This window comes from Etheostoma spectabile, chromosome 22 (assembly GCF_008692095.1).
Source record: "Etheostoma spectabile isolate EspeVRDwgs_2016 chromosome 22, UIUC_Espe_1.0, whole genome shotgun sequence".
NCBI lineage: Eukaryota > Metazoa > Chordata > Actinopteri > Perciformes > Percidae > Etheostoma > Etheostoma spectabile.
This window is the reverse complement of record NC_045754.1, coordinates 1,472,821-1,498,077: the sequence shown is the minus strand read 5'-3', so window position 1 is coordinate 1,498,077 and position 25,257 is coordinate 1,472,821. Positions and strand designations below refer to the sequence as shown.

The window sequence follows — 25,257 nt, the reverse complement described above, 5'->3', positions numbered from 1 at the left end:
GCTCATAAGTTTACATGCCCATGCTTAAGTTGACTAAAAAGAAGAATAAAAAAATCATGTTTTGGAAATTTATCTCAATACCTTAATTAAAACATTAGGTAAAATCCAACCTTTAAGGACACCAATTTTCTTTGTGAATTAATAATGTATTGTAAATAAATAAATGTTCTTCCTTAAAATAGGGGAGCATACGTATACAAACCCTTGTGTTAAATTCCCATAGAGGCAGGCAGATTTTTATCATTAAAGGCCAGTTATTTCATGGATCAGGATACTATGCATCCTGATAAAGTTCCCTTGGCCTTTGGAATTAAAATAGCCCCACATCATCACATACCCTTCACCATACATAGAGATTGGCATGGTCAGACTAATAGCTAGTTTGATTTGCATTGAGAGATGATTTTATGGAAAGTATCCCATGCCAATCTCTATGTATAGTGAAGGGTATGTGATGATGTGGGGGGGGGGGGGGGGGGTATTTTAATTCCAAAGGCCAAGGGAACATTATCAGGATGCATAGTATCCTAATCCATGAAATAACTGGCCTTTAAAAATAAAAATGTGCCTGCCTCTATGGGAATTTAACAAAGGGGTATGGATACTTATGCCCCCTGCATTTTAAGGTAAAACATTTATTCATTCATTCTCAAAGAAAATTGGTGTCCTTAAAGGTTGGATTTTACCTCATTTTTTAATTAAGGCATTAAGATAAATTTCCAAAACATTATTTTTTTATATCCTCTTTTTAGTCAACTTAAGCACGAGTAAACTTATGAGCACAACTGTAGCAATGTGAGTCTATGATATACTTACCAGAGCTTAGAAAATAGTAACAAATAGTTAAATGGTTTTATTTAGCTTTCAGGTAATCCACCAAAGGCAAAATAAACTATACATCACCTCTACAGGAAATATTATTTTGGTACCATACAAGTGAGCACCTAGTTTTTTGAATACACAAATGACAGGTTTTCTTTTTGTGATGATTGCCTCCTCATCTTATTACTTATTCACCAGTGCTGTTTGGTTTTCTGTGGATCTGCAGAAGTCTCCTCTCCTGCATGTCACTCTTCCCTCTTGATGTATGGATCCTCAAAATACCCATCCTCCTCCTCTATTTGCCCACTCTCTTGTTCAAAAGTGAATGTCTGATGGTGCAGGTATCTTCTTGTCTCTGAGAAGACTGTTGACACAACATCCTCCTCCTCATCATCCTCCTCTTGGCGCAGTTGCTGATGACGGTAGTTGTGGAAGAGCTTGTACCAGGAAGGCCCCTTTATGCCACATACAATGAGCATGGAGGTGGTTAATGCCAAGGCTACAACACATGCTGTGAACTTCCAAGAGTTGCCGAGCACAGGTGTCTGGTCTAATTGGGTATGCATGATGGAGAGAGAGAAGAGACTAGTCTGTTTAGAATGTTTTGTTCTATTTGTACATCTGCCTATGTAATAGAAGAAAAGTGAAAAACCAATGCTTAGTCCTACCTTTGTTGGTTTTGTGGTTCTGTCTTGATGACAGTGTGGTCTTCAGCTTAGTGGATAAGCCCCAAGACTGTTGAGTGTTGACAGATTTTTGTTGGTCTGTAGCAAAGATGGGTGGTGGTGATGGGTAACACATAGCTGTAGCCTGCAAAAAATCCCGTTCAGCCTGCTTTTCTTGAGAAGCACAGGTGACTTGTAGTCCCCCTGTAGAGCCACAGATATAAAAGTAATTTAGTGAGCATTTACTCAAGCCCCTTAATAATATGTACCCCTTTACATTAATCTGACTGCACTTTAATTGATTCATGTCTGAATAAGCACCCTGGTCACTGACTTCAAGCTTTTGACCTTGTTATTTATACAGTTTCATGACTGCACCTCTGTTAATTACCCAGTGCTACCGTGAATGCCTGGCAGCTGACCCTGATTGTATTGCAGCCTTAATTTACCTGTGAGATGTCACTTGTTTTTACATGCCTAGAAGAAGAATGTGAGTTGAAACGTGTAGACACAAGCCCATTTATAAGTTTTTTGGGATTTTTGCAAAGCAGTATGCCTTGGTATTTTGGTTATTGCTTTTTTTATCACAAAGCTAAGTGTAAGTCTAACCTCTTTTTTGGTGACGTATGTCTTTGAATACAAAGAGCTCCTGTATTTTGATATCTGCATTAGTTACATAGTCCTCCTCAGCCTATCCACTGGCATTTGCTCTTTATATTTTTTTATGGGTACCAGGTACTTGGCATTTTGGATTCGCCTCTAGTTTTGAACAGACTTTTGGTTCCCAGTTCTAGTCACATGTCAGCTGTATTACTGAAACTTCAAAACTGCAGAAGAGACATTCTTACCAATGGTAACTCCAGCTGCTTTGACCTCTCCAGTGCTTCTCAGCAGCGGGCAGGAACAATTCCAGGGGTTTTCCTGTAGGTTCAGCACCTAATGAAACCAGACTTTGTGAGATTTTTGGCTGTCAGATAATGTGAAAAAAATGCACATGATTGGCCAGGTTTATTTGCTAGTTGTTTTCTTTTACATAGAAATTACTTTTGTCCATTTATAACTACGTATTTGATATAACATTCTTGAAGGAACAAATTAGTCACTCTCCTATTGAAAGTAATAACTTGCAATACAAATATATTTAGTAAGGCTGTTTTTTAAACACTGATGAATTAGACACGAACTTCAGGTTAACAAATATACCTAAAATTCGTTTTTAGCCTGATAATACAAAGTAATCTATTTTTTCTAAAACTTGGTGCTAAAAAATATTGAAAGCCTCCAGCCTATGCCGGCTGTCCAGTGTCCGGCAAAAACACAGGTCTTCCTGTTCATTTTGAATGGGGGTAGTGCATTTAGGCCGCGGTAGGGGTACCTGCATAGAAGAAACTGAAAAAACACAACAGGCTTGCAGCAAAAAAAGTTGAGAGCTACTCAACCTTTTGAGAAACGCAATCCTACCTCACAGTACCGTGGTCATTCATGTAACCGGCGATCCGACTTGTGGTGTGTTTTTAACTATGGTTTGAGGCGGTGTGAGAATCCCATGAGGTAAACTGAAACAAGAAAGTTTTCAAACACTATGGAGTTTACCTGTAGATTATTCAGATGTCTCAATAGTTGTGTATGGAGACTTGTTAGCAGGTTGTGGGACAGGTCCAGCTCTGCCAGGACATCTAGGCCAGAGAAAGACTCTGGGTCCAGGCTACAGTTACACCCAGTAGTAGGATCAGTTGTAAACACATTAATTATTGTAGCAGCCGCGATGGTAGTACACATATTTTATAAGTCAGATTTACACCAGTGAGGCATCACTCTCGGCTAATTTTACACTCAACTACTATTTAGCCTAATATTGGTCTGTACATTAAAAAAAGTCTAGAGCAGTACAGAGATGCAACATCCCACCAAATTTGATCAAATGTGACAATAGTATCCATGAACAGCACTTGTATGTAATGTAAACTGCTGACATCTTTGTATGTAGAAGGGAAGCTGGCGTCTTAGCTTTCTTAATTACCTGCTGATTTTGTTCCTGGACAGAGACAGCACTCTGAGGTGTGGTACCACAGAGAAGTACTTGGCTGGTATACAGGTCACCAGGTTTCCATCCAGGTGGAGTTCTACCAGTTTGGGATAACTAGCCAGGGCTAGTCTGTCAGCCCTATTTAGGGTAATCAGGTTCCCCTCAATCAACAGTTTAGTGACAGAGGAACTGTTGCAACTATGTGGAATGATTTGCAGAAGCTTGTTGGTCAAGTTCTTTACCTGCTGATGTATGGACAGTTATTACAACAGAAGACCAATCTGAATAAACATACAAATGAATCATCATTGCTCTTAAATGTCGGCAAAAAAATATTTTCACTCACTGCAAGTGCCAAAAAAAGAATAGAAAGAATTGAACATTTCCTACCAGTGTGTCTTCTTCCACAACCTCAGTATTACTTCCCAGAATATTAATTGCCAACACTGCACTCAACCACAGCAGTAGAAGAGGTTGCCGGAATCCCTCCATTATCCGACCCTGAAATACAGTAAACACTCTGGGTAATCAATATGTTCCTTTGTAAAATAGCCTCCTTTGTTTTACCTGGGATGCTAAGACCAAAAGGAAGTTGGTGTTCTGTAACTTGTGCATTTTTTGAATTTTCCAAATTCTTTTCATCATTAGGGATCACAGATTATGGGCCCTATTTTAACGGCGTGAAGCACATGTGCAGTTAGGGCGTGTCCAAAGTAACTTGCTAGTTTGACGGCGGAAAAAAGGGCCGTGCGCCAGGTGCATGGTTCTAAAGGGTTGCAACATGCAATAAACCAATCAGTGTGTCATCTCCCATTCCCTTTAAAAGCCAGGCACGTTTGTACCTTGGCGCGTTGCTATTAAAGATGGCAGTTTTGCACTGTAATGTGTGTGTGTGTGTGTGTGTTGTGTGTGTGGGGTTGGTGTGTGTGTGTGGGGTGTGTGTGTGTGTGTGTGTGTGGTGTGTGTGTGTGTGGTGTGTGTGTGGTGTGTGGGGTGTGTGGGGTGTGTGTGTGGGTGTGTGTGTGTGTGTGTGGTGTGTGTGTGTGTGGGTGGTGTGTGTGTGTGTGTGTGGTGTGTGTGTGTGGTGTGTGTGTGTGTGTGTGTGTGTGACAAGCATAATGTGCGCTGGCTGGGGGTGGAAGGACATCACGGTTTGGTACGAGTTTGGTACAATGGAGGGATAAGCAAACAAAAATGCAAATCATCTCTAGACTCCATCTGGAACTTGTAATCAAAATAAGATAATGAGCTGTAAAACTGAAAATGCAGCATCTCTTATTTATAATAGTGCACACTTAAAGCCCTATTTGTGTCTAAAGGCTGGTTAAGCACTGTAGGGGGGGGAGTTGGATATTTTTTTTGTCTCATTCCAGTTATTATTACATCTGAGTGATGGTGTTGGATATGTGTTAGCATGTTACATGCATTTACACTCACATACCTAACAACGCTGACACAGTCCTCGTCTTATCCACCTCTCTCTAACTCACTCGAAGACCGAAGTTTTCAAGGCAGGGACGGCACCAGGCAGGAGGGCATGGCACGGGAGGCTTCAGGCTGCGGCCATACAGTCTCAAAGTTTTCCCAAACGTGCGATCTTAAAGAGTTGGGGATACAGATTAGGTGTCCCTAGAAACGGCGTATATAACAGTAGTTCCGCATTACAGTAGTTCCGCATTACATTTATTAATTTGTATGCAACTTTTATTTATTATAATACCATGAATTCACCGTGTAAGTTCATGAACCAAACCGAGATGCTTGTACCGTTTTGGTTCAATACAAATGCATGTATTGATCCAACCCTAGCGCACTGTGCATAAGCCTAGGCGCATTTTACTAATGCGCTGTTAAAATAACAATGAAATGTTGCAGTATTGACTTTAGACCAGGTTTTGTGGGAAAATGGTGTGATGAAAATGGTCCTGCTGCATCAAGATAGCAATATGCCAAGAATTCACCTGAACACACCTGCCTGTAAGACTGGCACACCCATGGGAAAAAAGATGGGCCCAAAAAAATTAAGCCCGACCCTACCAGAGCCTTGTGCGCCTTGTGTCTGAGCCCGGCCCGGCACATTAACTGTAATTATGAGCCCAGATTTGAACCCGACAATGCTTTAATACGCAGGCCATTATTAAACTGTTTAAAATTATCTTCATGAATAATGCAACAAGGTCAAAGCATGTAAACTGCGTTGCATAGAATGGATCTGAATGAAGAAATATAAAAAAAAACTCAACCCTACCTCCCTCAGCCAAGTAGTGTGGGTAACAGATCAAGTTAGCAACATAATCAAAGCCCTTGAACCATATAGGAGACTTTCTTGTCTAGATCACCTAACTAATACTGTCCTTCGCCACGGGCTACTGCGCACACAATTTTCTTATTTAAAAAATGGCCAAATGGTGATGCACTGCTTTAAATGTTGCTGCCACAAGGAATTGGGCGACACCTTTTCTTTACGTAAAGGATGGTCCAGTGTATCCTATGCTTAAAGAAATAAGAATGGAACCATTGAAGAACCTTTCCTTAATACTTAGAAAAATCAACTGGTTCTTAACATTGCTGCCACTTAACTACTTTTGGGTCATTTCACTCCATTAGGAACCTTTCTAAACAAAAAGGATATTAATGACCGCAGCCTGGAACTTTCATTAAAGTGTTAATTAAAAACATCCTTGTGAAAATTACATTCCTTTTCGAAGTCCTTCAATTTTCTTAATCTATTAACTTTTAAGACCATAAATTCCACTAACCCGAGTATTAACCACTTATGTAAACTTGGATAACTTTAGATAGGACGTAACATTGAACCATGTCAACACCTTAAACTATGACCAGGAAACATTGTTTTTATTGTCACTTATGTACATATAACAGACAGACTCTGCTTACATATTCAGTGTAAAACTTAATCAGAGTTTAATATATTTGAAATCTCTTAAGTCCCCCACACCGGAGTTTCTTATTTTCCCGATATATGTTTTGGAAAAAACAAACACGATGAACGTCTTAAAACTGAACTTCAGCGAAGAATGAGCACCTGTGTCAGCTGAATAACCTTTACCCTGCATACACTTCAACATCTGTCAGTTTCCTTACTGTTGTTTTTATGTAAAGTTTGTCATCTCACAATGTTTGTCATCTCAAACTTATTTTTATCATATTCTGTCACTATTCTATTTTACTGAATAATAACCAAAGATTTACCTGTACTTCTAGGGACACTTAGATGAACTTCAACTCAGTCACCGTGATGCAGCTAGCACAGCAAATGACCTTTGTTCATTGTTGTAAAACCTGTAGCATACACTCTTTTTTTGCTAGCTAAAAGGTTGTGTTTGTTGAAGTCAGCCCTCCTTTTCTCCTTTCTTATCTTGGTTAGAAGTATATTTTAAGCATGTTGGCCATTCCTCTCATTTAAACATTGAAATAAAAGAGCAAATGAATGACGAGGATTAATGACTATTGATGAATAAAGTATTTCAAAAGTTTTACCAATGATGTCTTAGGGAAATAGTCATTGTAGGCTGAAAGACAAACTAAAGAAGGCAAAGAAGGATTTACAGTAATGGATGGGAGTTGGGTGAGAAGACAGCTTGTTTTATAGGGGGTTTGAATTACTATAGATAAAAGAAGGAATGAAGGCAGAAAAGAACGTAGGCGTGTAATATGAAGGGAAGAAGCAAGCAAGGATTTAAGTAAAGGAAGTGAGATAGCCAAGGAGGTAACAGAGAAGGAAAGGAGGACAACAGCAAGGAAGCAGTGATAGTGTACACTGTCCATTTGCCCAGTCAATCTGACATCTCTCCACCCTTCCTTCTCTGCATCTTTTCTTAATCTATCTAGATATCCATCTATTTTATATGCCCTGGGTTTGAATGTGGCACAAGACCTTTGTCACATGTCTCCCCCACCCCATAATATTGACTAATGAAGGCAAATTAAACAAACCACAAACTCTTCCACCATGATGTGTTTGCTATGCAGAAGAGAGGAGGCTATCCGGCAGATTGAAGAAGGGATCAGGAAGGAAAGGCGGGTCGCTGATGAGGTTGTCCAGGCAATGCCAGCCACAAAGCAAGAGAAGTATTTCACCATGACAACAGCCAATGAGGAACTGCTACAGGTATAAATGTTGTTTTGGCCTAATATTATTATCACACTGCCGGGATGCAAGATTAACTGTTTTTGTCCACCATCCAAATAGCTAGTGAATGTTAAAGTTTTATCAGCCACGCATTTGATTACCATTGTTTTTGGCTGGTGAGTAAAGCAAGTCTACCAGCCACTTGCATATTTTACCAGCATTTGGCTGGTGGATGGTATGCTAATTTTTACCCAGCACAATGCTCTTTTCCTTACATTAATTAAATACTAGTGTAATGTCTGTATGATATTTCCATTGGTCATATAGAGTGCAGAACATTTCACGCAAACACTGTTGATGTGTGGAAAGCAGTGGGATTCATATTGAATACACCCCCCTTTGGTGATAACTAGTTATTAATACTCTACTCTGACTAACCCAGTTAGTTTAGCACAGTCAACACATTTTGCTTCAAACTTAAGGCCTAAACCTATACACTGAAGCTGTTCCTCATTCCCAAATGAGATGGTCAACTGCATAATATTCAAAACTTAACAATGCATTTGGAAGCTTCAAATGACCACATAAAGTCAAATATTTGCAGGCATCACCAGGAAGTTGCCCCCAAACAAGATTATTAGTTTAGAACACTCTTCCAATAAATCATGAAGGTGAATCATGGTCATTTTTTGTTAATACTGCTTAAGGGCCCTGGCACACTAACCCGACGGCTGACTGTTTGCTCCCCGAGTTGGCCCAAAAAAGTTCCTCGGAACAAACCAAAGCGATGCCGATGGCAGCTGATTGGACAAACGCATCATGTGGATCTGGTTTATCCAGAAATTCAAAGCCAGACTGTCATGGCGGCTTGTTAAGAATACAATCCCATATTTTTCGTGTTTTTTAAAATATTTTAAGTGAGAAATAGGCCATGCAGTTGCTGAATCTGTCTTCATTTCAGATCGACAAAGGTCAGTTTAAAAGATTTTGAGAGACTCTAGTCACGCTCATCCCGCTCGTAATTTCCGTGTTAGCACTCCACCAATCAGATTGGTCATTTGAGTCCAATTGCCGGCAGTGCCTACCTTCCGACCAAGCATGTTAGCTCGGCCAAAATAAAGGCCGCAGCAACAAGGCAAGACTGTCTGATTGCCGATTATCGGGTCAGTGTGTCAGGGCCTTAAGAGAGGTTCTCTCACACTGCACCGCTCCATGCTCCCTTCACTGGTTACCAGTTGCTGCCCGCATTCAGTTCAAGACTCTTCAAGTACTTGCATACAGAGCCATGAATCGATCAGGCCTAGCTTATATCCAGGACATGGTCAAATCCTACACCCCAACCTGCCCACTCCGCTCTGCATCAGCCAACCTCCTTGCTGCCCCCTCATGGCGAGGGACAACTAATCACAACAAATCCAACATCCTGATACTGTTTGCTGTCCTGACTCCGAAATGGTGGAATGAGTTCCCTATTGACATAAGCATTGCCGATAGCCTACTAATCTTCCGCAGCAGGCTAAAACACATCTCTTCTGACTGCACCTTGGATAATTAAAAAAAAATAAAAAATACAGTTCCACTTTCATATGGCTTTTTGTAGTTTGGCTAATGTAAAGCTAATGTGCTAATGTGATCTTCTAATTGTCTCCTTTTTTTTGTAGGAGCTAACTGTTCTACAGGAGGAGCTGGACATTCTGATAACTAGGAAGGAGGACTACGATGCTGTAAGTTGTGTTAAAAACACAGGAAAATAATCAAGGAAGGGTTAGTGTATGGAAGGAAGGGTTTCTGCAGGGTTCACCCCCTAAAATGAAATACATTTTTACATTTTTTTATACCACATAGAATGTAATTTTATACCTGTTGTATGCCTGTTGCATGCTGTCATATTAGCCAAAGTATAAAATATAATAATGAAAACCAAGTGGAATGTGAAATGTCATTCTTGGCAGTATATAATAATTACTCCTAAAATATCATCATATACTGTATAAGGCCAGAGTTGTGGAACAACAGAGATTTTCCAGCCAGGTTTTGCCTTAAAGCTGCAGTAGGGAGTTCTGAGAAAACGTGGACTTAGCCTAAAAATTTGAACAAGCACACCTTACAGGTCCCTCCCCCTTGCTCTCTGCTGCGCCACAGCTCCTCCCCCACAGCGGGGCCTGCCGTGAACGCGCAGGCTAGTAAGCAGTGCCACCGATGCTTTCCACATCCTCATGGACAATACAGGGGATTTAATCTGAGGAGGGTATAGCTTATGTAAACAATTTGCTTATATAAATTATTTATATTTTGTAAATTTTTTTCAATAAAAGGGTTTAAAATGATTTTTCATGTAATCGCTCATTTGTGAGAACAAAAGTAGCACGTTACACAGTACATTACTGAATTACCTTTTGGATCAATTTAAAACCGTAAACTTTCAGTAGGAATGATGAATGACTGAGGAAGCTCAATGAGCCAAGGAATAATAACATCTTAGAAATATGTAGGTTTTATTAGAATATGGGTAAAATAAATCAGCTTTTTTTGCAAAGTACTCCTGCACAAGGAAATACTGAACATTTTGAGTTGGACTGAAAGACGATTCCTTCACGTGCCTGTGTCCGGGGCCATGTCTGACCTGTTGAAGGAGCAAAGAATTTGTGTCAGACATTTGATTTACAAATTACACCCTGAGGGGAAAGAAAACATGTTTAAAAATAATCAAAAGTAGAAGTCTGCCTTGCCAAACGTTGACAGGGACAGCGCACAATTAAAGTAGTTTAACCATAGCTACATTTATTGTGATCGACAAAAACACCTTTTGGCTTACTAAATGTAGGCATCGAAATAATATTACTTATACTGAGGGTGGAGGAGTTAGCAGGTAAAGTTAATCTTCACCTGCTACAACATTTCTGCCGTGCCACAAGCTACGGAGTAAACTGAGATTTGCGCTATCACCAGTGTACTGAAAGTGTACTGTAACCATCGATATCTTAGTTGTGTAGTTCTTAAAAAATGAAACAAATCCAGCAGGGATACTTACATGTCAAGCAGAAATGTGGCTAACGCTATAGTCTAGTAGCCAGCCCATAGAGCCCCATTGTGAACCCGGAAATGTTGAGTACACCAAAGTTTTATTGCAGAAATGTGAAGTATGGGTCCCCAGTATACAGAAAATGACGGATGCTAATTTGCATATGTTGAGCAATTTGCATAGTTAGCATAATTAGCATTAGTAGCTTAATCGTCCAGTTTGACCACATATTTTGCACTGTATGGCCAATTTCTACAATATGTAAGTGGTTTTAGAGGATGCTGATTTCTTTTCTGGCATTTTGAGATTTCAAAGAACTAATTTTAGGACTTATTGTGATTTATTTAGGTAAGTTCCAATTACTTTCAGGCGTAATTATAGGTTATTTTTATGTTAAACACAATCTTACATTTCAGAATTAGCAGAATTGGCCAGATCGACACTAGATTTTGCACTGTGCCATCAGTTTCTACAATATTGGAATGATTTAAGAGATTTAAGAGGACGTTAAATTCAATTCTGGCACTTTCAGACTTCAAAATGGTAATTCTATAACAAATTTGGATTCATTTAGACACATTTTTTATTAACTCAGGACGTTTAGGTTTTTTTCATGGTAACACTATAACCTTACATTTCAACTCTTGCTCTTTGATGTGAATGTTGATGACCTAAATTTGTTGACTTTTTTTGAGGTTAGGTCATGTTTTCCTGCAAATAAGATGTGGCAGCTAGCTGTTGTAGTTGTAATAAGTATGTAGTAAAGCAAGGGAGCATAGTCTAGTTTTAAAGTAGTTGAAACATTTTTATTATGGAAAACGTAATCATTAAAGAAAGTAGTTTCACCAAATAGCATATCATCCTTAAACAGAACGCCGCCGTTATTAGCTCATAGCCATATCGAACAAGCTAATCACAAACCACCAAAACTTTAAGGAACAATAATTTTTGGTACAACATAACTTAAGTTGTGTGCTCTGCAACAGAGCTTGTTGGTAAACGATCTGTCCTGCGCATGTGCAAGATGTTCACGCATGCACAGATGATACCATGTGAACGTGGATTTATGACCTTACGATACTGCACAATCGTCCCGTAGATAGTTAAAGAAAGTCCGTTCACCGCCACTGGAAAGCTAACTGTAGTTTAGCTGACAGCTAATTCAGCTAACCACCAGCTGAGAAAGCATGTAAAAGACCCTCAAAACTGAAAATAACTGTTGAAATATATAACAGCTGTTACGTCAGTTCTACTTGTGCTCATTAAGGAAGTTTTTCCTCGCCACTGTTGCACTGTTGCTTGCTCTGGAGGAAACTACTAGAACTGTTGGGACCTACTCTATCTGTAAAGTGTCTCGAGATAACTCGTTATGAATTGATACTATAAATAAAATTGAATTGAAATTTAAAATACAATCACTCGAAACATGGTCTTTATTATTACTGTAAAATCTTAGTTAGCTGTAGCTGCTTTCGTACTGTTTACTTTGAATAACGTTATTTTAGGCTGAATCAAACTGTCAGCTAGTGATTAGTCAAAATAGCTGTTAGCTAAATTAGCATCAGCTTGCCGGTGCAGGCTAACCGTTCTCTTAGCTAATTCATGGTTCCAGTCTGCCATACCCAGCCACCAGATGTTGCATTGTTTGGCCATCGTCTGGGACAGTGGTGCATCTTGCAGCCAGCATAGGACGTCGGCTTAATTGTTACGACACCCAAACATTTGTTGTCTTTGACAGATATTTGCAGGTGTCTGCAAAGGACCATGAGAGACATAGAAGAGCAGGACAGAGCTCCACAGAGTACAAGCTCTCATGACTACACCTCTACCTAGTCGAGACAAAGTCTTGAAAGACAAGCACAACAAACAAAGGCTGAGCAAACTCCTGTGTACTTTCAATGTAGGAAATAATATCATGATGGTCAGTAAAGCTGACAGCATTGCCACTCATGATGAGGCGGATATATCACTTATAACTTACATGTTGTCAGACATGGGGCTTCAACTGTTCACATCTCAGTGATGACACAGATGTCTTTGTGCTTTATGCTTTATTGGTGTTAGAAGGCTGGTATAATAACTAACCTACAGATAAAATGGCACAATTCTCAGCATAAATGCCATTGCAGAGAATCTGGGTGACCAATGTGGTTCCATTCTGGCATGCATGCTCTTTCGGGATGTGATTCCACCTCATATCCTGTTGGGAAGGGGAAGGTGTCTGCACTCAATGCCATAAGAGTCGTTCCTGGTAAGCTTCTCCACTGCATTGGAGAGGCAGAAGCCCCAAAGTTACAGATCACAAAAGCAACAAGGGCTTTCTTTCTGGCTCTGTACAATCAGAGGAACTTTGTAACCTTGAATGCAGCCAGGTATGGAATTTACCAAAAAGCGCCAAAGGTCCCCAGCACTGAAGTCACTAGCTTGCCTTCATGGAAGACGTGTCCCCCTACAGGCACTGCTATGGAAAGCAGCAGACCATCTTTACTATCTCTTCTTTTCTGTCATCATCTTCTCCAGACCCTTCATCCCTCTCTTTGTGCTCTTGGTGTTGTATAAGTATGATGCAGCACACACCATCATTGCCTTTGCAGAAACACTAACTGGTAGGCCTACAGGCCAGACCTACAGCTGTACAAATGCACTTTGCTGATGTGCAAGGTTTCAACCCCGGCTTTGCAACCACAGCTGACAAGTAACAAAACAGGAGGAACAACTGGACTTGAATCCTGGGTGGGCATAATCAGTTCCTCTCCTTCCTTTAGGCCCATAGTCTTATCCCATCCAAAATAAGGAGATATCCACAGCTGGTGGATCAGGCTGATGAGGCTGCCTTTGTTAATTAATTTTGAGTCATAGCAGTATGCTTGAAGGTGGTAGCCAATGTGTGCTTTGTGTAGTGCGGAGGTAAGGCCCTCTTGGTTAGCCTTGCGTCTGGCGGGCTGACTCGGTTTGGGCCCCGACTCAGTTTTAAGCTTCAGCTTAAGTACACCCTGAAAACAATGCATCAACATTCACAAAAGCACTCATGATTCTGAAATGTAAGATTGTGTTACCATAAAAATAACCTATAATTATGCCTGAAAGTAATTGGAACTTACCAAAATAAATCACAATAAGTACTAATATTAGCTCTTTGAAATCTGAAAAAGCCAGAAAAGAAATCAGCATCCTCTAAAACCCCTAAAACCACTCACATATTGTAGAAATTGGCCATACAGTGCAAAATATGTGGTCAAACTGGACGATTAAGCTAATAATGCTAATTATGCTAATTATGCAAATTGCTCAACATATGCAAATTAGCATCCGTCATTTCCGTATACTGGGGACCCATACTTCACATTTCTGCAATAAAACTTTGGTGTACTCAACATTTCCGGGTTCACCTAGTTGGCTACTAGACTACTAGCTCAGAATCCGTGTTGAATCCTCCAGTAGGCGTAGCTCCCTCCACCTTTGAAAAGCCGCTTCGATGTGACCCTCGTTTTATTTCGGGCTCGGTTTAATTCTTTTTTTAGCTCGCTTTTCGTCATCGGTCTTCTTCTGTTAGCCCGTCTTGTTTTCCGAGCAGGTGTCACTCGAGAAATTGGCAGTTTTCCTGAAAAGTTGTTTCTCCGCGATTAGCACAGCTGCAGTGCACTAGCAATCTTGAGCTCGAACGGCGGTACGCGCTGTGCGGGGGAGGGGTATGAGCAGCGCGTACACGAGAGTGATTGACACTGCTAAGGACAGTCCTCCTCGCTACTGATTGGCTGTTTCTGACCGGGAGCGGTGTATTTCTGCAAGTGGCAGCAGGAGCACAGGGAGGAGCAGCAGGAGCTTGATTTTTTTCACAGATTATCTGTCTCATGTTCTGCTGTCAGGACATAGTGACAGTTTTAACAAATATGTAAAAAATACTTTTACAAAAGTTACCTACTGAAGCTTTAAGTCCACTCACATAAGTCATGTTAATGGCTACAGCAGGCTAGAAAAAACATTTAAGACCAGGACATTTTTTTCAGGAAACCTAAATCAGAGTAAGACCTGCAGACAGCCTGGGTAGGGAGGCTAGAGGAAGAGAAAGGGAGTAAGGAAACAGACAGTGAAAAAAATTAGGAAAATGCATGTGACGTAAATTGCTAATTGCTTTTTTAAGTGACATCCACCACTGTGCAGCAGTAACCTATCTAGCTGTAGCAGTTACACTAGTATTAGATGTTATTATATACTATTATAAATAAATTGATCTTACAATATCCCGTGTGCAGGAGCTGGCCCACTCGCATATAAAGCAGGAAGTGGTTCGGCTTCATGAGACTCTGTCAGCGCTGGAGGCGAAGCGGGACGCCATGGAGGCTGAGCACAAGAGCCTGGGTTCCCCACAGGAGGAGAGAGAGCAATTATTCAAACAGGTTAGCTTTATAAGCAGCCAAAGAATGGCTGAATGTTAGTTGAGATCACAAAACTACTGACAATATGCAGCAACAATGTTTTCTAATATAAACTGCAGTGATAAAGAAAAATCAACATGTTTGACAGAAAAAGTTGCAGAAATTAGAAGGTAAACAGAGATTTAATACTATCACCACCAGACCCGACACACAAGAGCACCTGTACCCTTTGTTTGGCCGATGGGTCATTAACATGTCATGCCTCTCCATCTAAATAGCGCTGTGTTAATTTTCACAGCAGCAAGAACACACACAGCTAGATAGTCTACTTTGCTGACAGCTTGAACCAACACAAAACTTGAAAACTTGTAGCAGTGTTAAATGTTCTTTAAAGACAAAAATAGTCTGTTGATGGTTGATTTGTGCTATGACTTTCACTTCAGTACACACAGAGTTTCAAAAGTTATTGTGAGCAAGGCCTATAAATAGAACCAAATAGATATGTTTTTTGATGGAAAAAACGTATATTTGGTTCTACTTGATGCTATTTTTAGGGGATTTAACTAATGGTAATGTAATCACGGTGCACATGATTACATTGTCACACAAAAGAATGACATAAGTTCCCACAGTATTTATAGATTTGTCTTTTCATTTCTCCTGTGGGCAGTTTAGTTCAACAGACAGCAGCACACAACCTGCCATCTGAACTTTTAGAAATAACACAATTTGGAAATGTTAGTGTTTTGTCCAAATGAGGAACATAAGTAACATTACTGATATTATCATAGTGCATAGCCCACACACGGGACTCCATGGGACACAACTTAATTTTATTTTACACATATAAAAGGACGTACTGTGGGCCTACATAACTTGGTGTGATTGTAAGTCCATGTGAATGTATATTGGCGTGCAAATGAGTTTCTATGTCCCCTTTTTTGTCTCAACGTGCTGTACTGCCAACATGCAAATGTGTCTGTTTGGCTGCGGAGGAGAGTGCCAGGGTGCTGTTCCTGGCGGCTAAAGGGCGCGATTTTGTGGAAAAAAAAACTACCAGAATAGGTTTTTAAGAAAAGTCAGGGCAGGATGGAAGATGCAATAACAATGACAGAGTAATTTACATATTTGAATCACAACCCCTCAAAGGCCCCTCAATTCTCGTGGTTCTAGTGTTAATTAAGATCAGAATATTTTTTTTTATTCTCAATAGACTGCAATAAGTGGTTTCATTTTTTAATGTCTTTTAAGAGTTGGGGTTAGTAAACCTATGATTTAGCTGCTGTTTTGTTTTCTAGGTGAAGGAGGACAACCAGGAAATCGCCAGCATGGAGAGACAGTATGTACCATTGTCATTACACCATTGTCGCTTTTAATTTAGATGAATTCTTTACTTGAATTAAAAGTCCAAGCATGAAACAATGACAAGATGTTGGGCACTGTGACACTAAACTTCAAATCTCAGTTCTTATTACTTATAAATCACTTCAATGAAGTCAAATCAAATAAAGTAACAAAGGCAAGTTAGACTGTATGTTGTACTTGATAGAAAGATAGATAGATAAATAGTTTTTTTATTGATCCCAAAAATGAAATTACAGTGTTACCGCAGCAAAATATCAAACACACAGCACACATACAGAATTTAGATGAAATAATAGGATATAATATACATAAAATAATAAATAGGATACAATACAAGAACAATTCAAGCTGCAAGCAGCAATAAACGGGCCCTTGCCCCTCCCAGCACGTCGGGGGTACTGGCGGGACGGCGGGGCGATTTACTTCAAATGTTGCACACTCAGCGGAGCACGGGGAACAGCTGCGCTGAGTTGCCTCTGATTCAGAATTACTGTTGCCAAGATGCGCAACTCTTTCTGTTTTGACTTCCTCGTACAGGAAGTTGGTCCTCTATAACTTGCAAACTTTATCAACTATCAAAATTTCCATGCTAAATAACAGTTTGTTCAGTGACCTCCTCTCCACCACGGCTTGAAGTGTCTCCTGTTTGCAGCCAATAACACAAAATAACAAGTATGATACAGTTCTGAGTGTGAGACAGAGCTGCTTGTTTTGAGGTGAAGGGTTGTGTGCTTGTTTGTGTGTCAGGCAAATATATATTGCATAGCTATTCTACTTGGTAGTTGTAGACAGTGATGTTGATAAAAATCAATCACAGTGAAGATATAGATATTTCATACAGATGTATTTAACACAAACCTGCTGAACATATGCATATGTTTTTGTGCACCATGTGACCTTTGTCCTCACAATTACTTGCTCATAAATAGGAAATCAATTTTGTGTGTGTGTGTGTGTGTGTGTGTGTGTGTGGTGTGTGTGTGTGTGTGTGTGTGTGTGGTGTGTGTGTGTGTGTGTGTGGTGTGTGTGTGTGTGTGTGTGTGGTGTGTGTGGGTGTGTGTGTGTGTGTGTGTGTGGTGTGTGTGTGTGTGTGTGGTGTGTGTGTGTGTGTGTGTGTGTTGTGTGTCAGGCTTACAGAGATCAGGGACAGCATACGAAAAATCAAAGAGGAGATCCAACAACTGGAGCAGGACTCAGAGGAAGCGCAGGGTACTGGTTGGCTGCTTTCAACTTTTCACATCACAATTTTTTGTCCTGAATTTATATACTTTAAAAAGATCTGTGTATTCTCTTTTCTGAATATATCGAGGGCTGAAACTAACAATAATTTTTATTAGTGATTAATGTGCTTATTACTTTCTAAAGTAATTGCTTAGTCCATGTCATATTTTGTCACTAATTCATAATCTATGAAATAGTGAAAAGTGCACATCAAAATGTACCAAAGCCACAGGAGACATGTTTGAATTACTTATTCTGCAGGGCCAATAGTCGGAAACACAGAGAAATTCTTTCATATTAAAGTCACACATAGCAAATTTTTTACATTTGAGACTTATAAACTAATTGATTAATCAACTATGTCTTGACATATAACTGAACTTCTTCACACAAAGTATGCAACAGTTCTACCAGATAAAGTATGAACTTTTATAAATCTGTTTAATTATTATATTTGCTAAACTAACAAATCTTTCTGTCCATAAGGGGAGTGTCAGCAGAAATACAAAGAGCTGAAGAGGAGAGAGGAGGAAATTGACCGTAAGTTGAACATTTGACAATCGATATGACTAAACCTGAGTAGACTTTGGTAATATTGACAGTATCAAAAATCAGAGTATTATTTACTCAGTAGCTGATATTAATAATGTGTCACTATTGCTATGACTATTGATGCTTTCAAATATTTAGCATAACCTGGGGGTAGATAATAGTCTAAGAAACTGTCATAAATATTAAAGATGTAAGAGCAAAGCAATAAGGGGTTATTATTTAGACAATATCTAGTTACTGTATATTGAATTCATATCTAGTCATCATAATTGTAATCTTACCATCAAGGTATCTGCAGGGTTTGGAATTGTTTTAAAAATGGTTTAACTGATATGGGAATATAAGGGCTGACACAGATATATGGAAGCACACGCTTTTGGAAACTACTAGGAGTCATTGAAGTCAGAATATTTAAAAATCCTGCACTTTGGAGTTTTAATGTATCTGCATCAGATGTTGGTTTAAATATAATTACATGCATCTAGTTGTAATAACTTTCTTAATTTCTTCCAGGGTACATGGAGTCATTTGAGGAGACCAAGGCTCAGGAGCAGGCCAAGATGACACAGAGCCAGGAGAACATTGTCTCCCTCCTGGAACACTGCAGCAGAGTGAGGAGGAAGGGGAGAGGTGGAGAATGGATGGAGAGTGGGGGACTGATAGTTAGGAAGGAATGTAAATATTACAGTAAGGCAGAGAGATAACAAAAGCATGGAGTAAATTGCTAGATGGGAGGGAGAGAGATGGAGGAGTGAAGAGATAAGTAGTTTTTGGCGACTAAAGTAAAATACCTGGGGGAAAAGAACGTGTGGTAGAGAAGACTAAAGGCCCCGACACACCAAGCAGACAAACGCCAAGAACCAGTGGGGACGAAGACCGGCTGTCTCCTTTGTCTTGGCCAAAAAAGACTAAAGTTGACGGCCAACCACCACGTTTGAGTCTACGTGAGAGGAAAGAAATAACTCTCCCTGCCAGCAGGGAGCGGTAATCTATTCGTCATTCAAAAAGGGAAACCAGATACAAACATTGCTGTGATACCAACTACATCTAAACCACAAAGAGCTTACAGTCCCTCTGGCCAGGAGATGGCTAACCACACTCTCCAACTCCTGGCCTGTCATCCTTTTCTTGGCAAAGAGGTCTTCTTGTAAATGTAAATGTGCTGTATTTATATAGCGCTTTTCCAGTCTTAACAACTGCTCAAAGCGCTTTTTTACATCTACAGGAACCATTTACCATTCACACACATTCATACACTGTGGCCGGGGCTGCCGTACAAGGTGCCACCTGCTCATCAGATAAACATTCATACACATTCACACTCCGATGCGCAGCACCGGGGGCAACTCGGGGTTCAGTGTCTTGCCCAAGGACACTTCGGCTGCAGGGGCAGGGATCGAACCACCAACCTTCCGATTGGCAGGCAACCGCTCTACCACTGAGCCACAGCCGCCCCTTGTGGTGGGAGCGAAGCAGAAGGACAGAGTAGCTGCTGGCTAGTTTGTTAACTTAGTTAACATTAGCTTGCTAATTCCACCCAACATGACTTCATGCTACACTGGTTACAGAAAATGAGCCAAACAAAGTTGTCGCTCATCTGGTGATTGCAATGCACTTTCCTATGATGTGACAAGAGTGTGTGAATGAAAAACGTAGTTGTTACATTTTAATAATTAAGTTGCCGACTGGCTGGCTTGTGAGCTAGCTCTGCTTGTTAGGGGGTCAGCTGTCTAACACCAACCGCTGTGCAGAAGTGAAGAGAGGTCTAACCTTATGGGCTTTTTAGGAAATTTCACGGTAGAAGACGTACGTTTGTTAAGACTAGTTTATTTTGTATTGTGTAGGCATGTAGATCTTTTAAAATAAATTTTTATGTTAAAAATGAATATACCCACACAAGTATTTATGTATCTTGTTGTACGTTTGCCATATTATGGACATAATGTGCCAAAGTAGATATTCCAATCATTTGTTTTGATTGTTTTTTAGAAGAAAAGTAGGTTTTGACAGTCCTATGTGTATTAGATTGATCGGATAAGATAAAGATTAAAAGTGAAATGTGTGTGTGTGTGTGTGTGTGTGTGTGTGTGTGTGTGTGGTGTGTGTGTCTCTCTCTCTCTGTAGAACATGTTGCGGCTACATCAGGTGGATCAGTAACCGCCAGTGAGCTGAGAAACATGCAGGAGGTGCTGGTCAGCAAGGAGACGGAGGTGGTTCAATCGAGAGCACCGCCAGAGGACTGACAACTGGTAAGTTACACACACACACACACACACACACACACACACACACACACACACACACACACACACACACACACACACACACACACACACACACACCACAGTCCCAGTGAAGTAAACCTAACATGCCAAACAAGCAAACTATCCCTCCGTAGAGTCCCAGCATCTGCAGCAGGACCTGGAGAAAGTGCAGCAGCTGGAGGGGAAGATCACAGGCGAGCTCAGCACCCTGAAGGAGCGCGTCGCCACCATGCAGTCTGAGCTGGTCACCTACCAAGACTTGGACACCCTGAGGCACACAGCAGAAGAGAAGAAAAGGGTAACAAAGAGTATCACAAAGTTTCTCTCCCGCCCTGACTTTACCTTAATACCTATTCTGCACATTCCTAGACATAATGATAGTTTAACGTTTAGAAAACCAAATAGCTGGGTTTTTGCTGTTGTTTTTCAGAAACCTTTAGTCACTAGGAGTAGCATTGAACAACGCTGGTACTCTCCTACGCCTCTCCTCAACAGCTTAAATGACTCATTTGCATGAGTGCTGTACAGTGTGTTGAGACACTCATTTGCACGGCAGTGTTCATTCACGTGCACTTATAATCATAATAAATAAAATCCGGCAACCAGGGTAAGCAGGTTCAGTAAAAATGTTTAACCCTACTCAGCATTCCATTTCCCTCTAAAACCAACGGGCGGGTCGTTTTCACCCCGCGCCTGCAACAATGTCAGCACTAACAAATGGGTAATTTCATGAAGCAGTTAAATTATTCATTTTATCTATTTAAAAAAATATATATATAAAATATATATATATATATATATATAATATATATATATATATATATTATGTAAGACAAAGTAACTATTTAAAAGTCAGTTTATGGATCGAACACACACACACACACACACACACACACACACACACACACACACACACACACACACACACACACACGCACACACTGACTCCTCCCAGTGCATGCTCCTGGCTGTAGACGGTTCCGTTCCGTTATGGTTGAGCTGAAAATAAAGAATATTAATATTTATAATTAGTTTAGCTGGTGCAGTAAGCTAAAGTGAGTAAAGTTTACCTAGAAGATGTTGTAGTGGAATTTTGTCCAAATGAGGCCCTACGGCCTGTCAAATCTGACTCGTATTAATTAATTCCTGCACCTTCTTTGATTCCCATCCCCTCTCCCTCCTTTCCGTGCTTCCGCGCACAAAACCCCCCCAAACCCAACCCCCAAATCCTTCTTGGCTATTGGCAGGAACGCTGGAAGACTGTTTGTTATGCTTAGTGATGCAGACCCAGGGCTGTCTACAGTGAGGAGATGTTTGCCGTATGTGACAAAAAATGTAGCCTACTAAACGTGTGACATCGCTTGGAGCACCTTTTAAGTTTACCCAGAACACAAGGGTCAGTCTGAGACAAAGAGTTCAGTTAAGCAAATTTACTGAGTACAGCATAAAAGTTACAAACACAGCTGTGAGTTCCCAAACAGCTTCTTAGTTTCAGAGTTGGTCCCCTAAGATCTCATCTGGAAATGAACCCCTATCCGTCCGCTCCCTTTGGCGGGGGGGGGGTCTCCTCGTTTCTAGACAGAAACCGGTATCTTCACAGAGACACACAAGACTGTTCTTGTAACCTTCAAACAATGCACCTCTATGCCGTAAAAGCCTAAACTATTTTATGACTTAAGCTTTAACTTTCTGTGCATCAGACGTCCCTTTTAACCACTTCCTCTATGACTAACACCGCTCTTTTGCGTCGATCCATAAACACATTTTGTCAATAGAATATTTCTACAATGTGTAATGCTTGACTGTAGGCACCTGTCACGGTGTCCCGGCGTCTGAGGGCTGCTGCGAGGACACAGGCGAGGTGGGCTCCTCGTCCTACAATGAAGATTCCTCATTCAAACAAAAGGACGGGTCATTGAACTCTCCCCAATCCGAGTCTCCCTCACTCATGTCCCCTTGGTGGATTTAGGTCCAAATTATCATATTTTCTAGTTCTTTTTATAGCAAACCCTCCACAACTCACTAGATCAGGGGTCTCAAACTCAACTTACTTGGGGGCCGCTGGAAGTAGAGTCTGGGTTTGGCTGGGCCGCATCAAGTATTAAAAAAAAACCCAACTATTTCCTCCAAACAGGGCGTGGAACTGCCGGTGCTTTAAGCCCCTAGATCTGATATGGTTGGTGAATTTCACAACAACAGACATCACACTGTCAAACCTCAGGCATTTGCCGCAAAGGGTACTTAGCTAGCTTGACAACGGTTACGCCGCTGTCAGGAGACTACTACGGTAGCCCATAAGTGACAAGCGCAATGAGAAAAAGTTTCAGAACGCGCGGGCCGCACTAACACTTAACTTTGATGTCAAGTAGGGGGCCACAAAATATCATCCCGCGGGCCGCAATTGGCCCCCGGGCCGCGAGTTTGAGACCCATGCACTAGATGATAAATAAACCCATTTTAGGAACGTCATGAATTGAAAGCGGAAGTGGTTTTATAATAACAACATTTTATTAATAACAGCATATAAAATGCCGGCCAGGTAACAATGACCCGTTGGTGGTTCTAGTGTTAAAACCTTTGTCAAAATGGATTGTCGTGTTACACTTTGTTAGTGTGGTTACATTCTCCATGATTCAATCAGTCAGTTCATTGTACAGAAATCATGAGCACCGAAGCATGACTCATTCAGATTTACCAGAATATTAAACAAAACAGATGGAGAAAACACAGCGATTCTCTATCTTTTGAGCTCTCCCTGAACGGCAAACATGGGTCCATTCCTCAATTATTTACTGTATATTGCTATAACGTAATTTCGCAAGTGACCACAAATCAAAAGTATCAAAAAAGGGGTTTTCACAAAAAAAGTAATAAAAGTTCTGAATATGGTCATGAGGAGTCCGTTGTATAGTATCTCCTCACTTTATTAGTCCAACAGAAACAAACCAGTGGCTATGTGTACTGTTTGTGGGGCTGCGTATCGATTGATGTCCTTGCTGCTATGGAGATGGAAAAGCTGGACCCTAAAGATGGAGTCTGTTGACGTTATCGGCCCATCAGCGCATAACAACAAGGGTACAGACGCTCTTGGCTGTCTGGTTTGGTGGTAACAGTACCCCTAAAGAGCCGTCGGTTCTAGTGGTAAACACTGTTGAATAGTTAAACGCAGAACTATTTAGCTTTAGACAGCTAAACGGCAGGCTAACCAAATGCAGGTTTTTTCCTGGTGCAGAGACTACAGGAGAGCCGCGTATCCCTGACTCAGCGTCGGGATTCATTGAGGCAGCTGTTGGAGGAAATGAACCAGAAATATGAAGCTCTGAAGACCAAACTGAAACAAAACGAGACTCATGCTCAGGTTAGAAAATGTTAACCATTGCTTAGAATAATATACACATGTATAGGTGGAATAGGTGACACAACTACTGATCTTAATGTACAGACTTCTTAGTTTCTGGTCTTAAAGTAAACAGCAGTCACAGTGCACATGCAGTCTTAATCGGAAAATGACTTAAATAGCATTTTGATGATAAATTTGTGTTAAATTGAGTGTACGGGAGTGGTTGACAGACATTCCTACCTTCTTCTGTACCCACAGCTGAAATGCCCTTTGAATCATTTTATGTTGCTACAGACGTTTAGTTTTAACCTGCCCATGCTAATCTGTGTGTGTGTGTGTGTGTGTGTGTGTGTGTGTGTGTGTGTGTGTGTGTGTGTGTGTGTGTGTGTGTGTGTGTGTGTGTGTGTGTTAGCTGGCTAACCTTGAGAGGAAATGGCAACACCTGGAGCAGAACAACTTCGTAATGAAAGAATGTATCCTTCTAAAATTTGTCTTCTATCTTTTTATTACTTCATGTGTTTTGTTGTTGAAGACAGAAAGCTGTGTGGTGTGCTGTGACTCATCACATCCAAAGATTACAGTTCTGAGACATATGTGATTTGTCCTTCTAAAAGCCACCCATTGGTTACATCAGTAATCTTTCCTCAACTGAAGCATCAGTCATCGCCTCTAAATCTCAGGAGAGCGACTACGCCTCAGTTGCTAAGAACGTCTCCCAACAAGTGGCAGAGTACAACAAGAGTCTCATAGACTCCTTGCAGAACAGGAGTTAAAAAAACACACACACACACACACACACACATTTGGTAATCACAACACATTTCAGTTAATGTCATGATAAAGTGGTCAGCATATGGAAGAGTTGAACACTGATGCTCAGTTGTCTCTTAACAAAACATTGACAGCCACTTTTCTATTTGCTATCAGTAACTCTCTCTACAAAAGGACAGATTTCGCAATTAGTTGTCCTAAAAAGTTTGAACCATATTATTTTTCATATGGTTTTTTACTTTCAAGACAAAACGTTTTGTTTAGCCATTTCAATATTCAGCTTATAAAGTGCTTACACTTTGTGATGAAAGTGGCACAGTTTTGTCAGTTAGACTGTAGCTGCTTGCTGTCCTAAATAACTAAATGTGTATATGTAGATGTCAAAGGAAAAGTATGTACAGTATCTACTATATTTAGTATTTAAATGTACATTTTTCTGCATTCCATGTTACTACTGTGGGTTTCTGTAAACATATTTAAAGTGCTGTGATCTTGAATAAAGGGGTAAAGAACAAAATGGAATTGAATGTCTTAATCTTATACAGGTTTTAACCCCATTTATGGGCTATATTTCTCACAATTTATGACACATAAGATTATACAGCAATGTATTTCACAAAATACGGCATTTTATGTCATATATTGGGTAAGATATCTGCTATAAGAGAGCTGATGAAGTGCGATCTCCTTGAAACTCACCATATAGATAGTTTGTTGTTCATCTGAAGGAGCTAAACCAA

The 25,257-nt window shown here is 40.4% G+C and overlaps 2 protein-coding genes across 3 annotated transcripts in view; one reads left to right on the top strand and one right to left on the bottom strand.

The window, feature by feature from the left end:
* Positions 1-24,546, top strand: part of ift74 (intraflagellar transport 74) — a 31,827-nt gene extending 7,281 nt beyond the window's left edge. The window contains 14 exon segments of the mRNA XM_032504385.1: positions 7,456-7,645; positions 9,268-9,330; positions 14,882-15,025; positions 16,303-16,343; positions 17,499-17,578; positions 18,077-18,130; positions 18,656-18,753; positions 20,267-20,291; positions 20,294-20,359; positions 20,362-20,391; positions 20,541-20,704; positions 23,639-23,764; positions 24,159-24,219; positions 24,407-24,546. Coding sequence (XP_032360276.1) covers positions 7,456-7,645; positions 9,268-9,330; positions 14,882-15,025; positions 16,303-16,343; positions 17,499-17,578; positions 18,077-18,130; positions 18,656-18,753; positions 20,267-20,291; positions 20,294-20,359; positions 20,362-20,391; positions 20,541-20,704; positions 23,639-23,764; positions 24,159-24,219; positions 24,407-24,519 — 1,255 coding nt within the window. The 3' untranslated portion in view covers positions 24,520-24,546.
* Positions 839-6,810, bottom strand: LOC116672156 (leucine-rich repeat-containing protein 19). 2 transcript variants are annotated; one of them, XM_032503807.1, is made up of 7 exons: positions 6,727-6,810; positions 3,904-4,014; positions 3,508-3,758; positions 3,081-3,192; positions 2,336-2,423; positions 1,491-1,691; positions 839-1,372 (listed from the first exon to the last, which is right to left on the bottom strand). In XM_032503807.1, exons 2-7 carry the CDS (start codon positions 4,003-4,005, stop codon positions 1,068-1,070), a joined length of 1,059 nt encoding a protein of 352 aa, XP_032359698.1. In that variant the 5' UTR covers positions 4,006-4,014; positions 6,727-6,810; the 3' UTR covers positions 839-1,067. The 2 variants fall into 2 exon arrangements, with proteins under 2 accessions (XP_032359698.1, XP_032359699.1); XM_032503808.1 differs by having other exon boundaries at positions 3,508-3,755.
* Positions 24,547-25,257: the final 711 nt, after the last annotated feature.

Coding starts and splice junctions, on each gene's coding strand:
- LOC116672156 (XM_032503807.1), bottom strand. CDS start 4,005: ATGGAGGGATTCCGGCAACCTCTTCTACTGCTGTGGTTGAGTGCAGTG. Junction 3,193..3,507: donor TCCAGGAACAAAATCAGCAG/GTAATTAAGAAA, acceptor GTGTAACTGTAG/CCTGGACCCAGAGTCTTTCT. Junction 1,373..1,490: donor GAACCACAAAACCAACAAAG/GTAGGACTAAGC, acceptor ATACCCAATTAG/ACCAGACACCTGTGCTCGGC.